The 25,858-nt window shown below is 46.7% G+C and overlaps 1 protein-coding gene across 1 annotated transcript in view; it reads left to right on the forward strand.

The window, feature by feature from the left end:
* The first annotated feature begins 972 nt into the window (after window positions 1–972).
* The window catches only part of PLB1 (phospholipase B1), a 153,182-nt gene continuing 128,296 nt past the window's right edge, over window positions 973–25,858 (forward strand). The window contains 12 exon segments of the mRNA XM_004377697.3: window positions 973–982; window positions 3,775–3,833; window positions 7,754–7,794; window positions 8,391–8,431; window positions 10,740–10,830; window positions 11,384–11,435; window positions 13,640–13,726; window positions 20,075–20,137; window positions 20,925–21,004; window positions 21,939–22,014; window positions 22,845–22,949; window positions 24,026–24,082. Coding sequence (XP_004377754.3) covers window positions 973–982; window positions 3,775–3,833; window positions 7,754–7,794; window positions 8,391–8,431; window positions 10,740–10,830; window positions 11,384–11,435; window positions 13,640–13,726; window positions 20,075–20,137; window positions 20,925–21,004; window positions 21,939–22,014; window positions 22,845–22,949; window positions 24,026–24,082 — 762 coding nt within the window.

Genomic DNA, 25,858 nt, shown 5'->3' on the forward strand with positions numbered 1-25,858 from the left:
CAGAGAAGGCTTTCTCTCTCTGTTGGTTCTGTGGGAAGGTCCTTGTCACCAATCTTCCCTTGGTCTAGGAGCTTCTCAACACAGTAACCCTGGGTTCAAAGGACACACTCCACTCCTGGCGCTCCTTTCTTGATGGTAGCTATCTCTCTGCTAGCTATTCTCTCCTTCTATCTCTTGTAGAATAAAAGGTGATACAGGCCACACCCCAGGGAAACTCTGCTTATATCAGATGAGGACTGTGACCTGAGTAAGGGTGTTGCATCCTGTCCTAATCCTCTTTAACATAACCTAATCTTGCCTCATTAACCACAGAGATGAGGATTTACAATGAATAGGAAAATTACATCAAATCACAAAATGGAAGACAGCCACACAATACTGGGAATCATGGCCTAGCCAAGTTGACATATATTTTGGGGGGACACAATTCATTTCATGACACCCCTCAGCACAGTGGGTGCTAGGAATCTCAGGAATTGCTCTTCTCCTAAGCTCACATCACCTTCAGTCTGTCCTTGAATGTCCTTTGCCTTCCCTGCTTCGTACTGGATCCCCAAACAATCCCAGCTATTCATCCAACATTACCTTCCTGAGGGTTCTGCACTTTGCTAAGGACCCAATAAAGGAATCTCTGATAATGTACCAATGCATCATATGAGGTTATTGCTAACTGGTTCCAGATAACACTTCGCTTTTTGACCTGGAGATTTTGCCCTAATTGGTTTCATCAATGAAAGCACAGTGTCCCAAATAATGGAGGAGATGGTTGGTGAAATGGAATCTGGGCTTTCTTATCACAAGGGAAATTACTGAGCTGGGCACGTAAGTGGGGTCTGGGAAGAGGACTGACTGAGAAAACACAGTAAATTGGGAAGTGGGTTAATTCTGGTTAAATAATCTGAGCTTTTTTTTTTTTTTAGGGACCACCCAGGCCCTTGCTGCTCTTGAAAGGAACACACTGGAAGAGCAGCTATGGCCAGAGGTGAGGGCTTCACACTGGTGAGGGGAGTTAAGGAGATTTTCCCTTCCTGATGGAACAGTAGTTAAGAGCTTGGCTGCTAACCAGTCACTCCTTGGAAACCCTATGGGGCAGTTCTACTCTGTCCTATAGGGTTGCTATGAGTTGGAATCAACTCAACGGTGTGGTGGGCAATCCAAGCCTTGATACAATTGGCAGGCCCCTCCCTGAGGCCTTGAAGGAAAGGGCTGAATGAGCTGCTTCCACCAGCAGTAATTGGGCTGCCTGATAGAGTAAAAAAGGCATAACCATACCTCCTGCAATTTGGGACTTATCTCCCTGCAGACTCAGTGGGAGGTTCCCAGAAATGTCTAGAAAGGGGTATAAATGGGCTTGTTATCTCTGTGAACCTTGAAGCAGATGTTATAAGTTATCTGAAGGCATCTGGGTGAGGTCTTCCCAGAACATACACAAGATAAGAGTTGAGAGTAAATGCTGTATCTCTTACTGTAATCAGTAATTCAAGAGAAATTAAGTAGTGTCTTCTGGTGAGAGCCTGCTGTGGCTAAGTACCTTGTTCACTTGCACATTTATGATCCCTTTCCTAAAGACATTCATGTTATCCACAGAAGTGGAAGTCACACTGGGATCTTGGTACAAGCATCCAAGGAGGTCCGAGTGGCGTTGAGGACCCAAGCACTGGTCACAATTTCCTCCTCTGCTCTCAGAAAGACTCCTGAAGCCCCTCTGGGCTGGGGACACTCAAATCTGGTGGGGACACAAGATTCCCTCAGTTTCAAGTTTATCCACTTTACAGCAGCAAATAAACAATGGCTTATATGCCTGCTTTTGGGTAAATAATCAAATTAAAAACGGAGAGTAGATCATACAAATAAGTATAATAACATAGAATTGGTTTTTATTCTTTATCATTCTCCCTCCCTCTCCATCCCACTGTTCTGAGACGTCTTTAAGTGCCACCTACCAAATCATTGTCAATAGACATATGTCCCCTTTTTCCATGGGGTTTGGAGAGCTTGACTATGGACTATTGTTGCTTCTGGATTTTGAGTCTAGAACAAGTACATGGTCATTTCTGGACCAGGTTTTCAGGACTTGCAATATTTCCATACAAGGCAATTGATGTTTCTGATGTTTGGTTTCAGTTGCAGTCCCTGAGGAATTTTCCTTTTCCATGCCAGCTAGAGAAGCCGGGATCCAAAGTGTCTTCTGAGTCAGGTATGTGACCACCGACCATTAGCAGGGAAGGCCGGTGACTTCTCTCTGATGTGGCCAGCACATCTTGCACTCCTCCTGAACCTTTGAGGAGTTCATGTCTTCCATATTCCCCATGCTAAGTTCCTCACACCACCTCTCTTCCCCTGTTAGTCATTTTAATGCTAGGTCATAGCCCACACATACCACTCAAAGACAGAAACCAACACGGTCCCACAGTGGCTTACCTGGGTGAGGGTGAATTTCAGGAAGTCTCCTCCCTGTGGGTGTCAGTGCCATGGAAGTGTAATCACTCATATGCCTTCCCATTCCTGTAATGTAGCCACAGTAGCTTCTCGAGACATTTTTTCCCTTTAATGGCTGAGTTGTCTAACACCTGGATGCTATGAGTATCATTCTTGAGCTGGTCTTCTTCCTAGCTTTATCATATTAAGTGGCTGCATTATAGACTGTATTTAATGGCTTTACTTATGGTTGCATTACACTGACTTAATCAGAGTTTCCAGCTAAACATGTTATTCTTGTTGTTGTGTGCCATTTAGTCGATTCTGACTCAGTGACCCTATAGGACAGAATAGAATTTCCCCATCAGCTGTAGTCTTTATGGCAGTAGATCGCCAGGTCTTTTCTCCTGTGGAGCCACTGGTGGATTTGAAGACCAACTTTTTGGTTAGCAGCTGAGCGCTTGACCATTGTGCCACTTACTATTATATAAGAACTTTAGGTAGAAAAATAAATAGATGCACTTCTTAGGAAATGACTTCTTTAGGAAGTTTTCTTTAAACTATCCTGTAACATGACCAGGGATATGTCAGTGGTTTCTAGGGAGACTTAATTTCTAAAATGCTAGTGACTCAGGTAGGTAAAAAGTCCCTGGGTAGCGCAAACGGTTAATGTTCTCAGCTGTTAACCAAAATTTTGGCAGTTTGAGTCAACCCAGAGGCACCTCAGAAGAAAGCCCTGGTGATCTACTTCCAAAAAATCAGACATTGAAAACCCCATGTAGCACAGTTTTACTCTGACACACGTGAGGTCCCCATGAGTTGAAACTGACTCCACAGCAACTAGTGAGGTAAGTAAGGCAGGCGGGTAGAGGAGGCTGTTACGCGTACCTTTGTATGTGACTGCAGCTGATGTGCATGTGTGTTCACAGGCTTTGGATGCTATTTTCAGGCAATCTTAAGCTAAAGTTCTCCTTTTTTGCATCCAGGTGGTTTTCATTTTAATTTTTTTGACTTCTTACTTATTTATAGCCCAGAAATGCAGAGCCATGGTATAGAGGGAAGTGAGAGGCAGACAGAGGTCCAGATGAGAGGGAAAATGGGGACATGAGTGACCTTTCATGGGATACCTGTTGGAGAGCCTGAGTCTAGCTGACAGTACGGCCTCCAGAGAGGACTGAGCCTCTAGTCAGTGAGATCCCCAGGCCTTCCAGTGACCGCCTGGCCTTCCATTCCCACATCTGACAGTCAACCTCAGTTACCCAAGGGCTGGGGGACAGATGTGGGCCTGACCCTCCTATGGCCTACATCTTGGAGAATGTAGATCTGACCTTCCTACACGGGTTCTTGTCTTTGCAGTTCACTCTCTGAGGGCTTCTGATATTAAAGTTGTGGCAGCCATTGGGAATCTTGAAATTGTGAGTATTTAAAGCAGCTGGGGTTAGGAGGCAGGGTTTGGCACTGGTGACCCTCTGCATGAACTCCTGGTAACCAGGTGGAATGTCTCATTTTGGGAGAGAAGAACATTATATGAGTTGGAGAAATCCTAACAATGCAAGCGGTACTGAATCTTTCTTTGTAAATCAATTGAATGCGTCCCTTTACATCGGGGTGAGAAAACTTGTTTTTCTTGGGGAGGTCACCACCCATTGATAAATGAATGCTCACACAAGATTTTTAAAAGTAATAATTTTAAGTTTCTATTTCTGTGATAAAGAAAAGAAATGTTTCCTTACTTGCTTTATAAATTAAAAATGAAATGAAATCAATCTTTGTTAATTTTATATGACTGGTAAGGGAGAAGATAAGAGGTAAGAAGGGAAAGATGGGAAGGGAGGAGAGAAAGGGATGAGCAGAGAGAGGTATCTGGGGGAGAAGAGGGCTGGAAAGCAGACAATGTCAATGTGTTTTCCCAATCAGTCTTTACTTCCCACTATCCCACCTGCCCTGGGCTTAGCAAAGTTGCCACAGCCCTGCTGCCGCTCAGGCCCTAGCAACGCCAGCCTCAGAGAATTCTTCTTTGACAGGTCTCTGCTCTGCCCAAAGCCCTACTTGTACCTCCCACACTTGAACCTGGGACATTCCCTTGCCTCCCCTGGTGTCTTCTTCCCAACTCTGACAACCGCGTTTCCTTCCCAGCACTGCTTTCCTGTCCTCACTGTGGCCCGTACTCCTGCCACCTCAGCCTCAGCCCCTGCCCCACCGTCCTGACCCTGCCTGCCTAGCTGGAAACCCCAACCCACTACTCCATGCACAGTGCCTGCAGACATGGTGCTCCCAGAGCACCTGGGCCCATTTCCCCTCTTCTCCTCTTCATGTCCTGGTGGTGCAGTGCTTAAGAGCTACGGCTGCAAACCAAAAGATCGGCAGTTCGAATCCACCAGCTGCTCCTTGGAAACCCTATGGAGCAGTTCTACTCTGTCCTATAGGGTCACTATGAGTTGGAATTGATGACAACAGGTTTTGGTTTTTTTGGTTTTGGCCTCTTCATGGATAACCAAGTCCCTCCTGTCTGGAACAAGCCTGGGACACTCTGCCCAGTGGATGTCTGCTCCCCGGTGTTTATGAACGCCACCTCTCCTTGAACGCTGGGTGAAGATGCCCACCCCGAGGTCTTTTGTTTCTTTTAGGCCTGAACACAAATCTACTTGTTGACTACAAGTATGAAAGCTGTGAATGTGGGTAGTGGGGTAGAGGGAAGAAGGGTGTGGAGGTGCTGGTATGTGGAACACGAGACTTAATATCAGAAAACTGACCACGGACCCAATGGAAGTTTTATTCTATTTGTGCCAGTGGTTTTAAACTGCAGGCCTTACTGTCTCTATGCATTGGTGGGGTGAGGGGGAAGTTCTACTCCTGAAAAAGATGTGAAAGGAGAGATGGAAATGAACGAGGAAAGCGGTGTCAGGCCACAGATAGGAAGGAGGCTGGCTTTGCTAAGCCTGTGTCTCTGCATGCTGATACTTATATTCCAGAGCCCGAATTCCTAACGCCTGCCTTCCTGCAGGGCTTCACATTCTTCCAGCTGGGGCAGAGACATTCATTGCGGGGAAATCCTCACCCAAAGTCAGATTTTGAAAGTTAAACCAGTGCAAGGACTTCCACCCTGTATCCTGTCTCTGGAAGCTTCTCTAATGCATGAATTATTCAGGTCTGACAGCACCTGCCTGTCACTCAGTCACCCTTTCTCCTCTCGTGAGCCAGAGGCCGACGCCACTCAATGCAGCTTCAGTCCAGGGTGGTCCTTAGCACCAGGGTCATCACCATCACACCAAGGGTGTCTCTGCCTCTAGGATGTAACCTGAAAGTACAGTTCTTCAAAGGCCTTCCTCCTCCGTCTGCCCAAAGAGATGGTCATCATAAACTTAGCCTGGTTTGTTTAAAAAAAAAAAAAAGATCAGGCCAGGGAAAAATAAAGGAAGACAACTAATTATTTAAAAAAAATTGTTAATGCTGACACTTCTGCTGTGGGTTCCTGGAGCTTTCTGTAACCAAGACATACTCACTTTTTTATGACTGTAACTAGCATTTATTTGATTGCTATGGGCCACATCTTCTTCTTAGCACTTAAAAGATCAGATTTGTGAAAGTGATTTTCAAAATAATGCTTGTGATACATGTTCAGTATAAGAAAACATTTTTAAATCCTGATGTGTATAGAATAAAAAATAGAAGACCTCGCTCACATTCCCTGCTTCTCTGCCTCAACACCCACTCACACTCGTGTGCTCATGCTTGGAGCTCACGCTTTCTTGTGTTCTCTCATTTGTAGGGTATAGATACTTTTTCTAAACACCTAAGTAGACTCATATTGTAGTATACTGTCTGTGACTTTTTTTTTCACTTAATGAAGTGTCATAGACATTTTACAGCCCACTCTACTGAATTCCTTGAGGGCAAGGCTGTGTCTTATTTAGCTTTGTGTCCCTAGTGTCCTAGTACCTGCGACAGGCATACGTTCAACAAATGAGCAGTGTGGAGAAAAAATAGGTAGCAGCAGGCAAATTTAAGACGTAGGAGTTTGCAGCATTTGTCCCAGCTTTCCCTTTCTTCTCAGGTCACTCAACTCCCCCCAGTTCCACCACTGTTCCTCTTGTTCTCTCCTCCTCTCCCTCCCCACCTCTCTTCACCATCTCCCATCAAGCTTGTTCTGAAGAAGCAAACTGGCGGTCCCAAGTCATGCCATGAGTAGGAATCGACTCCAGGGCAATGGGTTTTTTTTTTTTTTTGATTGTTTAAGTGCTGGGTAGTTAAGGATAAATCACAGCGACCCCATGGGTTTCAGAGTACAACTGTGCTCCACAGGGTTTTCAATACCTGATTTTTCATAAGTAGATCACCAGGTCTTTCTTCTAAGGTGCCTCTGGGTGGACTCAAACCTCCAAACTTTTGGATAGCAGCTGAGTGTGTTAACCATTTGCACCTCCCAGGGACAAAAGTTAAGGATAGATGAGCTCTTTAGCATGAAGCCAGAGCAGGTTGGGTGTAGGTAATGTGGGTAAAGCTCTCTGCCCGTCACCACCAGACCTTAAGACACTCTCTTCTAGGAATATCGAGAGAGATGATTTATGTAAGAAACTGAAAATAATACTATAACAACAACCAATATTTACTGAGCACTTTCTATGTACTAGGCACGATCCTAAGCATCCTCATGAGCTTGCAAAGGACAGAAGCCCCAGGGGGGGTTACCATGGTCTAACCACCTCCAGCCTTCCAACCGACCAACTTCCCACTAGAGAGAGTCCTGTGTTGTTCAGCGTGTTACCAAGGGGGGAATCAGAAATTTGCTTTGTTCATCCAAAACATACGCATTCAACAAATATTTATTGAAGACTTATGACGTGTCAGGCACTGCTCTAGGCCCAAGGAATACCGTTAAGAGCAAAACAGACAAAAATCCCTGCCCTCATGGTGCTTACATTCTATTCAGGGGAGATAAACAAGAAACAAAATAAATTTTAAATTGTGGATAGACAATAAATACAATAAATTTTAGGTTGTGAAATGTCACAATAAAATAATCTATTTTGTTTCTATGTAGAATGTTAATATTTTATGATGCATTTGATCTGAGCTCTCCTACTTCTGTTTTCTGTTCTGAGGAAAACATTCAGACCTTTAATTGCTCTGAAGTCTGACAATTATGCTGCTGAGGAAAGCCTAATATTCTTCCTTCACTGTAAAACTACCATGGGGTGGATGTAGTCTTTCTCTGGGTCCACAGGTTCCCCTTTCTTTGTGGGAGGGGGTTTTCTGACAGGCAGCTTGGGGTCTCATAAGGAAAGATCCCACCACCTTCCCTGGCTGGGCTATTAACATCTCATGTCTTTTCCAGCCTCCAGACTTGGGGACGGTGAACCTGAAGAAGCAAAACTGGTAACTGAATGGAACCCCAGAATGATAGAGCAGAAAGGAGACTCAGAGTCTCTCTGATCTAGTCGCCTCACTTTACTGATGAGAGGAAATCTGAGGGCCAGAGAAGCTAGATGCTGTACTCAAGGCTACCATAGAAGCAGGTGGCAGAGTGGGGCCAGACCCAGCACCCCAGGCCAACACTCCCAGTACCAGTGAATCACCACGGCCCCTCTGAATGAAAATGGGGGAGATGTGGGAAGGGCAAAATGCTGGAATTCTTGCTTCCCACCACCTGGTCTCCTTACTCTACTCTTGGAGAATAGTGCGGGGTTTGTGCCAGGGTCAGTCAGTCTACACTGGGGTGAACAGCCCCTTCCAGTGTTGAGGCCAGACTAGAGCAGTGGGAAGGAGGAGGAGGATCCAGATGGTGCTGCTCCCCCCTTTTTGGTGACTCCATCTCCATTTAAGGTGTGTCTCTGAGTCCAGGAAGGATAACCCCAGAACCAGTGCCAGGCTGACCCAAAGCCTGTTAGGAACAGACCACAACAGTCAAGGGAAAGAGTTGTTTGTAGGAGACAAATACAGCCTGACACTTGTGTGATTGCATCTACTTCCAGGACTGAAGAAAGACCAGAGCAGGCGTGCATGCTAGTGACAGGTGAGTTCTGTGTGTCTGCATCTGGATTCCAGATGCCCACCCAGCAGTATTTTGGTTAATGAGGATGTACCCTATTGGCCACTTCATTACCAGACCCTGAGGGAAAGAGAAGGCAGTCCTACAGGCCAGGTCAGATAAGGGGGCCAGGGCATGAAAGTCACAACTCCTCAGCGGAAGACAGGAGAACTGTGTTCGAAGGTCTCTGGGCAAAGAGAAGTGAGCAGCCTTTGGGTTGACCTTAGGGAATATGGGAGAGGGGTTAGGGGCTGGTGGGAGAGCTGGACTAAGGTGCTGGCAAAACCCTTAGGCTTTTTCCTCCGCAGGCCTGGACTTGTAGCACTGCAGCCAGAAAACTGTCCGCGGTTCACTCCTCAGGAGAGTACCTGTGGCTAATTTTCAGTCTATTTCATTTTGTAATAACTCCCTGGCTTGTAAAATAAATATATCAGTTGGGTTCAGGAAAGTGAAACAGAAGATAAAAATCGACTATAATCTCACTATCCAGTGATAATCATTGTTAACATGCTGGCCTTTTTAAATAAGAATGTGCTCATAATATACTATCTGTAACCTGGTTTTTTTTTGTACATATCAGAGGTCCCTTATGACTTTCTGTATTAAGTCGTCTTGAAACCCCTAAATCCCTTAGCTCCAGCTGAATTAGCCTAGTGGGACATCAGATTCTCCTATGCTCGGGGCTCATAAATCAGGAACAAGAGAAACCACTGTTCACTCCATAATTAGAGTCAGAAGATGTAGACCACAAGGCAGATGCTCGGCAGAGCTGACCCTCCCGGGGAGTATGATCAGCAGGGGAGGGAAGGAGCCAGTGCTGTCAATTCCATTGGGGAATTTGCACAGAGGGCCAGGGAGTTATTAGACGCCCTGGAGGGAGGAGGGATGAAGAAGATGCTGGTCCTGCCCTCAGGCGTTCACGGTTCAGCAGGGGAGGTTGGAGCCTGGTATCCAGTCCTTTCGTGATCTGATTGACAAGTAAGGGGTTTTTGGTGGTCAAAATGGTGGGAAGGTCCCCAAGCAGACAGTGAAGGACTCTGAAAGAGGAAGCCCTACATTGACGTGGTGGTCTTCACTCCCGTGCCTAGGCCTGGCCCTGTTCACCTTTAAATGGTAGGAAGAGAGAAATGAATGTGTGGTGTATTGGGGGCATCCGGGAAGCCACAGATGCAGCTGCTGCTTTGTCTGATTTTAATTTTTTATCACCCATCCTGTAAGAAAGTCCTCTCCCTCCCTCTCTCTTTCTCTCTCTCATTATCTCTCTCTCCATCTACCTCCCCCGCACACACATATGCATGCATGCACGCATGCACGCATCATCCCTACAGTCTTGAACTGGGCTCAGAGCTCTCAGTTTCCTCTCCACATGTGGGAATTAGCTACTTCTGTAAACCTCGTCAGGAATTAGAAAGTGAAGCTCATTACTTTAAGGATGAAGAAACCCAGCCGCAAAAGAGTGAGGTGGCTACTGAAGATCACAAAGCCAAGTGATGAATTCTCCTGCCTCTAGCCCAGCTCTCCTGCCCCCCCACCCCCCATCTGATGCCTGGGATGCTCCCAACAGCTTAGTTCCACACTGAAGGGAGCCCCTCTAAAGCTGCCTTCTGCTCCCATAGAGCCCCCAGTGGCTGCTGGATGGGAGAAAAAAGAAAAAGGGACTGTGATGGGGGTGGAGGCGTCTTCCACCCCCCACTCTCTCTCCCTGCTCTGCCCTCTCCTCTCTTGGGAGCAAGACGTAAGTGCTCCTGACAGCGCTATTTTTAGCAGTCTTTTGGCTGTCAGCACTGGGACATGTTCTCTGTGTGTTCCCTGGAGCTTTCCCACCCCACTGTCACTCTTGGGAGGAGGAAGGGGGCCGGGAGGCAGCCTGTGCCCTGGCCCTGCATTGCTTTCTCTAATGAGGCGGTAGCTTGTGGCAGTCGAAAGCTTTGGTATCCGCAAGCTCTGGTTTAAGGCCCAACAACCCCAGTTGTCTAAGTTGCTTAGCTTCTCTAAGCCTCAGTTTCCCCGTCACTAAATTGGAGCTAATTTGCCTTGGGTTTGTGGAGAGGATTGAACTGAGAAGACTTGACAAGTGTTTAGTGCCGGGCCTGGCACTTGACAGGTGTCAGTTTCCGCTCCATGCTCTTCCAGGAGCCTGCAAGGAGGCTGACCTCACAGCCCAAGGCAGAGTGTGAGGACTGTGCCTTGGAATGGGAACAGCCACCCCAGCCCTTCACCCTTGAGGGGTCAGTCCTTAAAGATGACCTCCAGGGCTCAAGACCAGGACCTCAAACCAGTCCTCTCTCTCTAGTCCTCTCAGATGTCATCAGTCATTTCAATCCTTCTGTTCTGAGGCCCATGTGCTCTCCTGGGAAGAGTGTTGTGCCCCACAACGACACTGAGTAAGTTACCTGTCTGCCTCCCTCCAGGGTTGTGTATTCCTGCTGGTCTCTGGCATGTAGGCCGGAGGATCTGGGCTGGACTGCCAAAGTCAACCCCCCACCAAAAAAAACAAAACAGACCAAACCCATTGCCGTAAAGTCGATTCCAACACATAGCGACCCTATCGGACAGAGTAGAATCGCCCCATAGAGTTTCCAAGGAGCACCTGGTGGATTTGAACTGCCGACCTTTTGGTTAGCAGCCATAGCTATTAACCAGTATGCCACCAAGGTTTCCACCAAAGTCAAAGAGGCTTAAAAATAGAGTCTTTATCAAGCCAGGCTAAGACGCCTCTCCCTTGCTGACTTTAGTCTGGCTCACAGGCCTAATTGTAACAATCAGGTCTATGTTTACCTTTCAGAAGCCAGGGCTGGTCCCATATGGCCTCAGCTCACCCACTGGCTCCTGGGCAGGGGTGAGAGGCAAGCTTCTAGCCCACAGTCATGGCTGTGCCCATATCCTACAGAATAATATTTAGCTGGTTTTTCTCTCTGCTTCCCTCCCTCTGCACAGAGACCTGTGGATTCAGGCCAAAGAACTGGTGAGAAGCATGAAAGAGAACCTGGTAAGAATCCATGGGACTTCCGGCATGGTTGGGGCTGCCCACATTTACTGTTAGGCAGCTGGACCAAATACACCAAGCAATGAGGGCCCGGTATCATCTTGCCCTGTACTCAGTCACTAGGGTGGCCTGAGCTCTTCAAAAATGTCCTTTCCAGGCAATTCTCTAGAGTTATTAAACACAGGACTAGTTCTTATATTCAAAATGGTTTTCTGTGAGGTCCTGCCAAAAGTAACAGAGGGACAAATGACCTCTTACATACTGAGGTAGTTGAGAGCTTGGGTTCCAGAGAAGGGCCAGCTTGAGTATGAATCCTGAAATCTCCACCTATTAGCTGTGTGACATTGAGTAAGGGACTTAACCTCTCTAAGTCTCAGTCTTCACACTTATGAAATGGATATAATAAAAGCACCTGAATCACAGTGCTTAAAAACCCAAACCAAACCCATTGCCATTGAGTCGGTTCTGACTGATAGCAACCTTCTAGGACAGAGAACTGCCCCCATAGGATTTCCAAGGCTGTAAATCTTTACAGAAGCAGACTACCACATCTTTCTCCCATGGAGCGGCTTGTGGGTTTGGACTGCCAACCTTTCAGTTAGCTGCTGAGCACTTAAGCACTGTGCCACCAGGGCTCCTTCACAGTGTTTAGGAAAGATTAAATGAAGTAGTGGTTGTATACTCTTTAACTTGGTGCCTGGCAAAAAGTCAGTGCTTGATAAAAGTCTGCAGCTGTCACTGTAGTGGGGATTACTGCTGTTATTAATTACCATATTAACTGTAGGTCTTAGATGGAGGCCTCTAATATATATATGCCCTGGGACCCACTCTCCCAACAGTTTACTCTTTACCTAGTAACTCATATAAATTTGTAATAAGCAGATATTTTGTGCTTTCCTTAGGGGCAAATATCTAACTAAGCACTGAGCCTGGATGGCTAGAACCCAGGGAAACTTCTGTCTCAAGCAGCTGTGCATGCATCAAAGAGTTTGGGCATTAACGAGGAACTCATTCCAGGTCATGTGGGGCAGTAACAAATGCAGGAAATAGGCCAGAAAGAGTTGAGTTCACCCTAACAGGAGGATTCCAGAATTCCTAGCCAAGTCATAAAACCATATAATTACTCTGGAAGCCAGTTTGGAGATCCCTAATCCACACCCTTAATTTCACAGATGAGGAAACTCATGTTCCAAGAATTCATGTGACCTGTCCAAGGCCACACAACTAATTGGAGCTCAATTCACAGTCCAGTGTTCCTCAATTATACTGCCTCTTAAAGCACAAATAAAACATTTATTTCACAAGTATTAATGTTCACAGTAGGAAAACCAGAAAATAGATAAGCACAAAGAATATTAATGCGATCAAATTGACAGCGGAAACTCAAAAAGTTAGATAGGAAGCTTAGGGGGCAGGGAGTTCATGTGACTGAGGAATTTGAAAGAGGAGGGCAGAATGGTTGCACAACTCGAAGAATGTAATCAATGTCACTGAACTGCAGGCGTAGAAATTATTAAATTGGCATATGTTCTGCTGTGTATATTTTCAACAGCAAAATTAAAATAAGTTATCAAAAAATATTATTAAAATCATCCTTAAACCTAATACAAGAGATAATTACTGTCAACTTCTTAGTGTATATTTCTTTGGTGGGTTTTTTTTCTTAGCACATATATCTGTATGTATTTCATAAAACAGGGATGCTACTGTATATAGATACTTTTTATAACCTGCTTTTCTCAGTATATTAACATCGCCACGACAATAATTATCATTCCAAGCATCATTTTAATAGATACATACTGGTTCATCTTATGAGCATCCACAGTTTACACAACCAATTTTCTATTTTAGAAATTTGTGTTTCTAGTTTTTCACTCTTATGAACAATGTTCTGATGAATATAATTGTAGCTAAATGTTTGCATGCATCTTTGTTTCCGTAAGATGTATTTTGGGAAATGAAATTGTTGGATCAAAGCGTATGCCCCTTTAAAAAAGGTTTTTGATATATTTTGCCAAATTGCCTTCTAGAACAGTTGTACCCCTTCAGATTCCCACCATATACTTCATCTTTTGGGAAAAAAAGAACCCATAAATATGATTTATGGGGATGGGTGTATGAACTTGAAAGACATGCAGGAAGGACATTTTTTGGTGCAAAGTCTCACTGCTGTTTCTCTCTGATGCTGCTGCCTTTTTCCTCAGCAACTCAGCTTTCAGAATGACTGGAAGCTCATCAATGTGTTCTTCCGCCACGCAAGTCAGTGCCACCTGTGTTCCTCAGCCCACCAGGTGAGCCGCAGGCTAGGCAGCCGGGGGCTGTAAATGCCGGGGTGGGGAGTGGCGGAGGGGGAACTTAACCTGCCTGATCTCCACCTGTAGAAACCCAAGGAACCATATATAGGAATAGATGTTCTAACGTACCATCCTGCAGATCAGGAGAAGGAAGTTGAAGTGTAGATAAGCTGAGCCAATGGTCATCCGGCAACTGAGAAAAATCAGCTTCCCAGCTAGTTAAACATTACTGTGCCTGTTTTAATTTTGGTTTCATGTGAGTACTGAGTTTAGGAAGAGGCGGGATGTGTACTCTGTCGTCACCCCTTGGTGCCATGAGCTCTCGCCTTTGTTTAACTTGGGAGAGCTGCTGCATGTTATCTAGGTAGACGGCTTCCTCTAGGCTCTTTGGCTTTTCCTGGACAACAGTGGGTGACACATGTGACTTCACTTATTATTTATATAGGTGACTGGCTATGACTTAAGTCCTTACTTAAAATCCTCCAGGTTAGAGAAGTGTAAGAGGTGGCTCAGAAACCCAGGCCATGGTGGCATACGTGTTCCTCAGGAGCCTCTGGCCTGGCTGCCACCAAGCTTCCCTGCCACCTGTGACAGTCCAATTGCCTGTCCCCGTCCTCCTAGCCACACTTCCAGACCTCTGCTAGGCCACGGCACAGGCATGGGTAGAATTTCTCTCCCTCAGCATATGCTCTTACCTTCCTCATAATGCCCCATGCCCCCACTGACTTCTGCCCCTCCATCAAAATTTCCCTTTTTAAAGAGATGTTGGACCCTGGGGAATGCTAATGGAAACCAACTTTCCCCAGCCAGCTCTTCTAAGTCCACATTCCTGCAAATCTCCTGGGCTTGTAGCATACAGATTATATTGTTCCTGTTCACCCTCTGTTGATTGACTATTTTCTCCAATGCCAAGAGAAAGTTACATGCCCTACTTATTTTCTGCCCCTCCCCTCTTTTTTGTCACATGCACACCAACATTTATTCATGAATTTATACATTAATACATTCAAGTATTCAAACAAGCATTTAGGCATTGCTGTATTCCTCTATGTATCCGCTCATCCATCTACCCATGTGCCCATCCATCCACAAGTTATGATATTCCTGCATAACCAGAGGCTTAGGGAGGGTAACGAGCAAGAGGGCAGTCTCTAAGTTGCACCCCCCACCCCCCCGCCAAATTTCAAGATGAATAGGTGTTGATAGAAGCAATGTGTCAGCAGAAGTGCCTTCTCCCCTCTTGTCCAGCTGCCTTATTCAGGGGCCTTTCACATTTGTGGCGCCTTGGAATGTCATTTCTTGCCTTGTCTGGTGACCTTCTGGACTTGTGCCTGGGGGCAAGTGTCCCTCTGCCCCCGTTGCTATGCCTCTGTGTCTACCATGCTTGAGGAAGGACACTGAGCTGCACCAGGTTAGTAGAAACTGCTTGGTGACACCTTCCCACCTTCAAGTGGCACCCAGGGCATGTGCCATACCTACCACATCTTAGATACACCTCTGTTAAATAACTTCATTTTCTCTTCTTGCATGCAGACATAGGCTATTGTATTTATGATGAGTTTGTTCATGCTATGAGTATGAGTTTCTTTATACTTTTCGTGTATGAATACATTCATAGATGCTTCTACTCATTAATGATTTCTTCCATACATTTCATCCTGCATTCATATGCTCCAGTGTGAATTCTTGCATTCTTCATGTATTTGTGTCTTCAAGTATTCTTGAATATATAATGTGTTTCTGTGTGCGTGTATTCATTTATTCAGCATTTACTTTCATTAAATGTTAGTTATGCAAGTGGTACACAAATGCTTTCTCCTTTTGTAAAATTAAAATATTAGTCAAAGCTGAAACACCCTTTGGCCAGCACCCCAATCCTGTTCCTCTCCCTCGCTTCTAAAGATAGGGAATTCTATGAACTTCTGTGTACCTTTCCAAATCTTCTACATATCTATGAACCTCACTATTTTATGTGTGTGTGTGTGTGTGTGTGTGTAAAAGAGAGAGAAAGATTACATAAACAGTGTTACATTTTATGTATCATTGAGCAGATTTTTTTCACTCATCAAATTTTTTTTTGAGATCTAGTCACGCAATGGAATAGTGTAAATTTAGTGCATTTTATTTTGCTATTTCCCTTTGATAGTCAGCTGGATATTTCCACTTTTTCACTATTATAAGCAATGCTACAATAAACAATCTTGTTCACTTACTTGAACATGAGCAAATGTTTTTTAAACTGTGGATTCAAATTAATGGGTAAAAAAATAAGTTTGAAGGATTGCAACCAAAACTGTATAAAACAGAAATAGAATAGAGTAATCTATAAAATATTGGAGTTCATTACATTGTAGTAAGGTAAGTGTTGATTCGTGAAACTTCGGATTTATTTCTACGTGGATGTGTGTATGGGTTGCAATGTGAAACTTCTACTCTGGATCATGTTCAAGATAGTTTGAAGAAAAGTGCTTAGAGTAGATTCTTAGACGTAGAACTGCTGGTCATCAAGTATGTGCAATTTAATTTTAAATAAAACACCAAATGAGAAAACAATTTAAAAAATCAGTTGTTGTTGAGCTGATTCCGACTCACGGTGAGGGTTTTCAATGACTGATTTTTTGGAAGTAGATTGCCAGGCCTTTCTTTTGAGGCTCCTCTGGTGAAATTCCCTCGATCTGTAGGCCCCTTGATACATAGGACTGAGTTTATCCACACATAGCGCCTCATACTTTTAATTGGCTGTAAACATATGATGAGAGTAATCCTGCTTCACTCTAGCTTTTAAACCGCAGTAAACCATTGACTTGGACCTCCACAAACTCAGCTCATTGTAGCAATGCTCACTAGCATCTACTCAAATCCCCTTTTTATCACATTTTTTTCTTCCATCTTTACTTTTCCTTTTGCACAAAGACCACCAAATCTTTGAGCCAAGAATAAGTCTCACCTCCATTTCCATTTTCCTTGAAGGACTTTGTGGTGCCTAAGTCTGCCTCACTTGGCCACCTTGGCCTAGGTCTGCAGGCTCCTCCCTCCACCTTTCTAAGCTTCTGTAGCTAAGATCACCACTCACCCCCTAGTCTTCTGGGATCGCCTCTGGCCACAGCACAGCTCCATCTTCAAACTAACCCTGTGGCATAGTTCAACATCCCCCTTTGGAAAGTTCTTACACAACCTTTTTTATATTCCTCAAAATGCACCCCAGGCACAGTCTCTCCCTCAGTGGTTGTCAAAACATGCTCTGCAGAGTCCCAGAGGCCATTGGAGGTGCCTCTGAGGACAAAAGTCAAGTCAGAGAAGATGAGCCCCAGGTCTCTACCTGACTTCACAGAGCAGCTTTGTTTATCTTTGTCATATGTCCAGGGTTTCCCAAAATAGTTTATATGGGGGAGAAAAAGTGTTTTACTGCTAAAAAGAAATGTTAAACTACTGTCCTGCCCTATCTTAGGACTTGGATTTCTCTTCCCCTAGGAAGGCCTGAGGGAGTCCTGGTGGCACAGTGGTTAAGCACCAGGGCTCCTTCTGTAAAGATTACAGCCTTGGAAACTTCCACGGGGCAGTTCTACTCTGTCCTATAGGGTTGCTGTGAGTTGAAATTGACTCAGTGGCAGTGGTTTTTTTTTTTTTTTTTTTTTTTTTTTTTGGTGGTTGGGGGAAGCCTTGGAAGGAGCCTTGGTGGCACAATGATTTAAGCGCCTGGCTGCTAACCAAAAGGTTGGCGGTTGGAACCTACCAGTAGCTCCATGGGAGAAAAGACCTGGTGATCTGCTCCTGTAAAGATTACAGCCTAGGAAACTTTATGGGGCAGTTCTACTCTATCCTATAGGGTCACTATAAGTCAGAACCGACTTGAGGGCACACAACAACAGGGGGGCCTTGGAGTCCCTGAGTGGTGCAAACAGTTAAGTGCTCAGCCACTAACTGAAAGGTTGATGGTTAGAACCCACCCAGAGGCACCCCAGAAGAAAGGCTGGTAATCTGCTTCCGAAAGGTCACAGCCATTGCAAATCCTGTGGGGCAATTCTGCTCTGCATACATGGGGTTGCTAACAACACCGACAAATTGGGCTCCTGTAGAGGGCAATAGATAAGGGCTCTTTTTGGGTTTCTTAAGACCAAAGCCATAAGGAGTAGATCAGAACCTATCGGCTAGGCAGTGACGACAACCCTCCAGGGCTTCCCTGGCGGGTCCGGTGATTCCAAGGACAGATGCTTTACAAGATAATGGCAGCCTGGGACATGGCAGTGATATGGGGTGCTTTTAGGGTTTGGGCTCTTCTTTGCTGCTCTCTACTTATTCTCTAGTTTTTTTAATGAGTAATATCAAAAATTGGTTAGAAGAAAGAAAAAAAATGAAGGAAAAAGACCTCAAAGCTGCTGATACCACAAGAAAGCATACATGCTTACTCACAGCAGATGCATCAGTAGATGTTAGCATCTGGGAAGACACACTGGCAATGTGGCCCAAGAAACATGAAGGTGTCCCTACCTTCTGCTGAGTACTCTAACTCCTTGGAACAAATTCCAAGGAAACAATTTATTAGAGAACGTAAAGTCTGGTCTCAGGCATGTGTTTGATACTAGAGCATTCTTTAGGATCTGGGGCCAAAATAGCTAAGTAGAAACATACAACTTTATTTGGAGAAATAAACGTTTTCCTGACACTGGGTTCAAGGAGGAGTTTATGATGTGCGGCCTTATAGAAGAGAGACATTACATATGAGTGTAATGTCTTCCACTAAGGAACAAGGACAGTGGGGGCCCCAAGTGACCACCATTCAGGCCTGAAAGGGCCGGGTGGCCCCATTCATTCAGCAGCTGGGAAGAAGCACCTCCACTGGGAGGATCTAAAGCCGGGTTCACACTGGGGGAAGTCAGGCGGGGTGTCCCCTGCTGCACCACCAGTTGCCGTTGAGTCAGCTCTGACTCCGGGTTACCCCATGTGTGTCAGAGTAGAACTGTGCCCCACAGAGTTCTCAATGACTGGTTGTTCAGGAGTAGATCACCAGGCCTTTCTTCTGAGGCACCGCTGGTGGGCTTAAGCCTCCAGCCTTTTGGTTAGCAGCCAAGCATGTTAACTCTCTGCACTAGGGTTAACCCTGCTGCATTAGGGAAGGTAAATGCCCTGAATGCAGGACAGATGGGCAGAGAGGATGTTTCTAGACAGGGTTCTCAAGGGTCTCCAGAAGGGAAAGTGTGATGCTTAACACCATGCTCAGGGACAGACTCACTTAGACAGGAGAAAACTAGTAGCAAGCTTTATCACACCTCTTGCAACTGAACTGCCTCCCAAAGGCTGCCTCCCAATGAAGTACAAACGTGGGGAGTGGAGAGAAAAGGGACGTTGTGTTGTTTTCTCTGGTGCTGTGGGCCCGGGTGATTGGCAGCTGTCTCCAGAGTCACTGCCTGTCTTCCCCCAGGAAACAGAAGAGCAACTTGGGCCTCCCCTGTCTCCTGTCTGAGCCAAGTTGCCTCAGGGGACAGCCAGTGTGCAGGTAGCTTAGCAGTTAGTCTTGCTGTTAATTTTATTTTTATTTGGTTATTTTTACACTGAAAAGATAAGCCAGGGTTGAATTTGGAGGTGTTCTCATTCATTTATTTATTTTTATTACTTGCAAGGAAGGAGCAGCTTCTCTCTCTCTCTCTGTGTGTGTGTGTGTGTGTGTGTGTGTGTGTGTTGAGTGACTCAATTCTGACTCATAGTGACCCTATAGGACAGAGTAGAACTGCACCATAGGGTTTCAAAGAAGTGACTGGTGGATTAAAACTGCTGACCTTTTGGTTAGCAACTGAGCTCTTAGCCACTAGGGGATTGGTTTAAATACCCAGGTGGCAGGAGCCTACTCAATCTCTGTCTCTGGGAATCCTTTTCTTACTCAGGGCAAATGTGGCAGGGGTGGGGTCTGATAAAATAGCACCAAGAAGTTCAGAGGCCTTAAATCCCGGAGCATTAAAACCAGGATTAATTGTGTTCTCCCTTTGGATCAAATTTTCCTCAGGTAAAAGCGAGCCCAGCAGCCTTTACGAACAAATCCATTCTCCCGTCCCTCAACACGAATGTCACAATTGCACCAGGGGTGTTTTACCTTGCCCTAACATGGAACGTCCTCTCAGTGGGGTTGATTTTTCCCCAGGTGGATAATGGGTTGGGGAAGCCAGAGCCTGGACAAAATCCAGGAAGCGCTGGGAACGCTACACTTGGTGGGAAACGGGGGTCTAGATTTGTCTTTGCCACTGTCGTCTCAGCCAGGGAAGGGGGTCAGGCCCACGGGAGTCTGGGCATACTCAGCCTTGTGGGCGTGGTTCTCCCTGCCCCACCATCACTCAGCACGTTTCTTGCTCACAGGAAAGCCACGTGATGGGTAGCATGGACAAACTGACTCGAATGCTAGACTACCTGCACGAGGAGGTGAGGCTCGAAGCTTCCACAGTTCTGTGGCACCAAAAACCTGGGGCCTTTGCAGCTAGGAGAAAGTGGCCCTTCCAAGGGTGGGAGGGCGAGTTCTGGGTTTTCTTCTTGAATGGCCTCCCGCAGGACAGGGGAAATGAACTCCTTCAAGGGAGATCTGTCCCTAGAGAAACAGAAAGCTCTGGAGAGGCCAGTCTTTTCACCCTTTTAAATGAAAACACGGGTCAGGCATAGAGCTTTCCACTCTTGCAAGGGATATTTCTGAAAGAGACTTCTGAGGAGGAAGAGAAATAAAGCGTGGTTCTTCACCAAGGACTTGGTAGACCTGCTCTTTCCTGAGGCCTCTCTGACTGAACCTGGGGTGATTACAGCCTGGAGGGTGCCTGAGAGCCTTCAAGGCTTCCCTTTTGGAGTGACCATGATGAATACTGAAGGTTCTGGGGATCCAAGGAGAACTCTATGGCTTTCACTTTCCCATCTTCCCCCGCGGGAGAAAGATCTGCAGATCTTGCCACTGTGGGCTTCCTCCCTGTTGGCACCATGGTGGGGAGGTGCCCTGCCTCCATGAGGGAGGGTGAGTGATGCCTTTCTGGAATGGCATGGCTGGAAACTTTGGATGGAGCCCAACTGAACACCTCCCAAACGAGCTTGCCTGTTTAACAAAGGAGAGGCCTATCACGCTTGACCAGAGCCCAGACTGGGCTCCAACCAGGGCTTCTGGAGAGGCCTCTGGGCAGTAATGGTGACTTGGCAAATGCTCACCTTCTTCTTTCTCATGTCCTGCTAGGTCCCCAAAGCATTTGTGAACCTGGTGGATCTCTCTGAAGCTATGGAAGTCTCTCGCTGGCATCAGGACACTCAGCTCAGGTAGACAGGGAATGGAATGCAACCAACATCTGTTGAGTGGCCATCATATGCCAGGCACTGAGCAGGGCACTTGTGTACATTAATCCTATGAGGGAATTTAAACAAGTGGAAGTTGAGAGAGGTTAGCAATGTGTGTAGACCACAGAGCTAGTCAGTGGCAGAGTCAGGATGGAAGGAGGGGAAGTCCCCTGCTGAGTATGTTTTGGCGACTGAGTTTAAAGAATGGAATCTTTGGCCTGGCTAATGTAGTGCCAGATGACCTACCCCTGCCAGAATGATTTGAGACTTAAACAATGAGTTTGGCAAATCATCTCTAGACCAAGAATCATTTATTCTGGAAAGTGGAAAGAAAACAATTTAGCCTAAATGTATTTCACCTTCACAGAGCATGATTCCCATACATTTCTACAAATTTTCATAGAATTTAAGTTCTTTGGACCCAAACCTTACAATTTCTGGTTCTGCACCTAGAAAAGACGTTCACATGGTAAAAGTCAGGGCAGAGGCCACTAGAGATGATGGCGACAGGAAGAAGGAGAGAAAGACAGTACTAAGCAGGAAAGGAGGCGTTTGACGAGGGAGGAAGGTGAAAGGAATACAGAGTAGGTGAAGGAAAGATAGGGTGTGAGTTTCAAGAGTGAGGAGCAAATGAGGGGAGGGGTATACCAGGAGATGGAGTACATCTCCACATCCCACCCCCATGGGAGGGGTGGGTGGGGAATAAGGGCTCCACAATGTACCTTCCCACTCTATACTTTATTCTCCTCAACATTTGATTCCTTCCTTCTCATGCCCCCTCTAAGACTTCTAAGTTCTTCTTCCCCACTCCCTAAGCAACTCCCAGGTCCCATCCCTTCTTCCTCCCTCAGGGTGTAGATGGATGGCACCCCGGCACTGCACTCAGCTCTCTGATTTCCTCTTGTTCTACCTGCAGCCCCACAGCAGAGCCCTGCAGATGCTTAGTGGAGACTTCAGAGCTGTCCAGGGTTGTGATGCAGTGGTCCTATCAGGTGAGCCCACCTGGGGAGACTGGGCTGCTGGCTCACAGGGGGCAGGGTGGCCATGGAGGAGAACAGAATTAGGGTACAGCTCAACCAATGCTAAGTTTGCTAATGTAGGACTGCTTCAACTGGATTTGGGACTGAGTTAGGAACCAAAGAGAGCTTCCTAATGACCGTTCAATAATCCTACTATGGGACAGGGCAGAGTGACGAGGGAGGGGTGCTTCAGATAAAATGTAGTGAAGAACTCTGCAGATTCATTCAGAAAGGCTCCTGGTAATCATTGCTGTGTATCCTGCTCTGTCTGTGGCCAGTGAGCTGGTTTTGCCCAGACTGTGCCTGCACCCTAGACCACAGCCCAAGGGGAGAGTCAGGGCTTTCTAGTTTCCAGAAGAGACCCCAGGAGAGTGTGATGGCTCATGAAAACCATCGTCACAAACAGCTCAAAGCACAATTCCTACTGCCATGTTTAACACGATGGTTTTGTTTAAGAAGAAAGTTATATTTGAAGTTGTGAGGTGCTTCTCTCACTCCGGAAATGACCACATTATTTTACATGGATAATGGCACATCCCTCTACAGAACTTAGCCCTTGAGGAGATGGTGGGGTCCCTAGCCAAATGCTGGCCAGGCTTATATTTCCTGAGCTTCCAGATAACATATTTCACGTCTACCTCTGATATGACTGCTAGGGCTTCAGAAGAGAAAAAACCCCAACTTAGTTCCTCAGACAGCCAGGAAGTGTGAGACAAGAGGGACCTTCAGAATTGGTCAAGGGTGGGCCAGGCTCTGCCTTGCTCATGCTTCTGACTGTTTGCCTCTCTGCTCCCCTCCTTCAGGAAACCTGGGAGAAGCTCCTGGCCTCCAGCAAGTACAACGAGCGGGAGTCCTTCACGGTTGTATTCCAGCCTCTCTTGTCTGAGACAGCCCTGTCGCCCGTCTTGGTGAGTGAGGGCTACAGGTGAGGCACACAGGCACAGATCGAGGAGGGTCCTTTGGCCATAGGTCTGCTCCCTGCTCCCCCCTGCCCCTCACCTCTGCAGAAGCCCCAACTCAGTCAGCTTCACTGAACCCAGGAGACATTGTCTCAGAGGAAATGCTATGATATTCTTATACTTTCTTGTGTTAGTCCCTACAGGGTTGGATAGCCCCCAGAGGCAGATTCTTAGAAGCAGGGCAGCCCAGAGCTCAAGAGCATGGGCTCTTCAGATTCATAACTTCTAATCCTGGCTTTGGAATGGGCCAGCTGTGTGACCTTGGGCAAGTTGTTTGAACTCTCTGTGCCTCGGTTCCTCATCTGTAAAATCAGGATTGTTATTAATACTCTTACCTCTAGGGTGGTTGTAAGGGTCACATAAAGTGATACATACACAGAACTGGGGCCAGCCCTGGCACTTGGGAAGCACTCGATACCTCTTAGCTATAATGTAATCACTCAGGGCAGGATTTCCGGGAGCACCAGTCATGCTCCCTGCTCTGCACTCTCTGCTACACCCATCCCTGCAAGGTACAGCAGATTTGAGTGGGCCCCTGGGTCACTAGGCAAACCCAGACCACGTAGCACCGGGGGTGGGTGCACGGGTGAAGCCGTGGAGCCTCCAGAGCCTGACTCCTGCCTGTTGGAGTCACCGCGCCCCCTCCAGGACTAGGATATTTAAAGTAATTCTTTAAGAGGAGGAGGAGGAACATTAGCTTCCCATCCCCTCCATTCCCCTCCTGCTCAGACCATGCCTGAACCACTTCCCTGTGATTGGCTCCTTCTGTTCAGTTCAGTATAAGCCCATGAACACAGAGCAATCAGAGGCTTGACTTGCTCCTGTAGGCCCCTTATCTCTGAGCCCTGACCCTAGATGGCAATCCTATAAACACTTAGAGTTGTTGATGGGGGCACTGAGGGGAGAGTATGGAAGGTTCAGGGACCGCCATCTCCACGCCAGGGAAAAGTGTGTGTTGGAGGCAGGCCTATCACATCTACTTCTGGGGCACAGAGGGGTTCCTTTCTTACTTGGTTCTCTTTCAGGGAGAACCATCACTCCAGGATCCCACCGCACTTGCCTTGAATCTCTGGAACAGCATGGTGAGTGAGCCCAAGGCGGTGAGTTGGGATATGGGCCTCCAGGAGGAGGGGCAGGGTCTCCACTGCCACTCCCACTGTGCCCACTGCTCTGATGAGAGGGGCTGCAGGACGCCCACGGGGTCCAGAAACCATGTGTCTGGGCCACTAATGAACTTTCTCACACCTTAGGAATGGCCAGCTCTGACCACTGGGGGTTTGACCTCCTCATCCTAGAGGCTGGGCCACAGCCTGCTGGGGAGGCAGCTCTCAGTGGGGCCTCAGGCCTACTCTTTCCAGGGGCGGTGCAGTTTCCTCAGTCTGTGTTGAAGTCTTCACTTGGGTGGGGAGTGAGCTCACATACCAACTCCTGTCCAGCTTTCCTTCATTTTACATTTGTATGGCATCCACAGTTTTAAAAGCCCAGGGCAGTGCCTGGGACAAGCATGGACTTTAGAGTCATGAAGACCTGGGTTCAAATCCTGGCTTCACTCCTCATAAGTGGTGTGACTTCAGGGCCTTTCTGCAAAACCTAAATCATAATCCCTGGCACAACACATGTCAAGTACGTAGCATGGTCCTGGCCCATAGTAAACACTCAGTGTGAGTTGGCCCTTTTTACCAGATCTATGACAGACTTTCCCAGGCTCCAAAGGTCCCCTAGAGCCATCTGGAATGAGTCAGTAACCAGAATGCAAAGTCAAAGGCTCTCCCTTATTGCTTTAGCTTCTCCAGGGCACCAGAGACCTGATTTTCCCATTTATGTTTTCTCCGTCCAAGCTGTTAGAATTCCAGCGACAGAATTTTGTTTTTCTTCTTCTTTGGATTAGAAAGGTTTCTCTACATCTTCCCAGTTGTTGTGTCTGCTGGATACCATGAGCAGCTGCATTTCAGCTGTATTAACTAGTGCAAGACAGAGAGCGGGGAGTGGACAGGCAGGGAGCAGCCCCCAGCCATCCCACACTAATGGAAGCACGCTGTCTTTTGGAGCAGGCATATGATTTCTTTGAACAGGGACCCTTGTTAGTGGACCTGACCCTTAGGTAGGGTTCTCTTTCAGAACACCACCTTGCTGCTAGTCTCTTATGAGGGGCAAAGGAAGGAAACCAAGACTCCCAGTGGGGGCTGCCCTCCTTCCCCCCATCTCTGAGGAAGAAAAGTCCATTATTTCAGCTCAGCCAAACCTCTCTCTTCCTTTCTCCCAACCAATTAAAGGCCATATACCATGCACCCTGCCCTATGCTGGGTGCCAAGGAGGATACAACCAAACATGGCCTCTGCCCTCGATGAGCTTAAGGAATAGCTGGGAAGGGTCAGGAACCCAGAGGAACAAGAGTCAACAGGAACTCGGCCAGTAGTAGCATGCTGGGCTGTGCCAAACGTGATATGCATGATGTGGTCAGGGGAGCCCTGTGAAGGCAGGACTTGAATTAGCTTTGTAGGATGTGTCAGAGGGGGTAAGGGAAAGCATTCCCAGGTAAGAGGGTCTTTGTGAGCATGGAGAAAAGAATGCACCACATGCGTTAGGACGGGCAGTCAGGATTTGGTCTGATAGAGAGGAAATGCGGAGATAAAAGAGGCCCAGAGAATGAATGAAGTGCCTGGGACATTAGAGAGAAGCTGATGAAAGCAGATCCAGGTTGAGAGGGCTAGATTCCCTCCTCTCTTCCTCCTTTTATCTTGTTATTTATTGTCATTGGTGGCAGTGGCAGCAGTGATGATAATCACCATTTATTGAACCTCCTAGGTGTTGTCCCCTGTGCATGCAGATAGGTGCACAACATGCACAGTGTCTCACAA

Source organism: Trichechus manatus, unplaced genomic scaffold (genome assembly GCF_000243295.1).
Source record: "Trichechus manatus latirostris isolate Lorelei unplaced genomic scaffold, TriManLat1.0 scaffold00052, whole genome shotgun sequence".
In the NCBI taxonomy this organism is placed as follows: domain Eukaryota; kingdom Metazoa; phylum Chordata; class Mammalia; order Sirenia; family Trichechidae; genus Trichechus; species Trichechus manatus.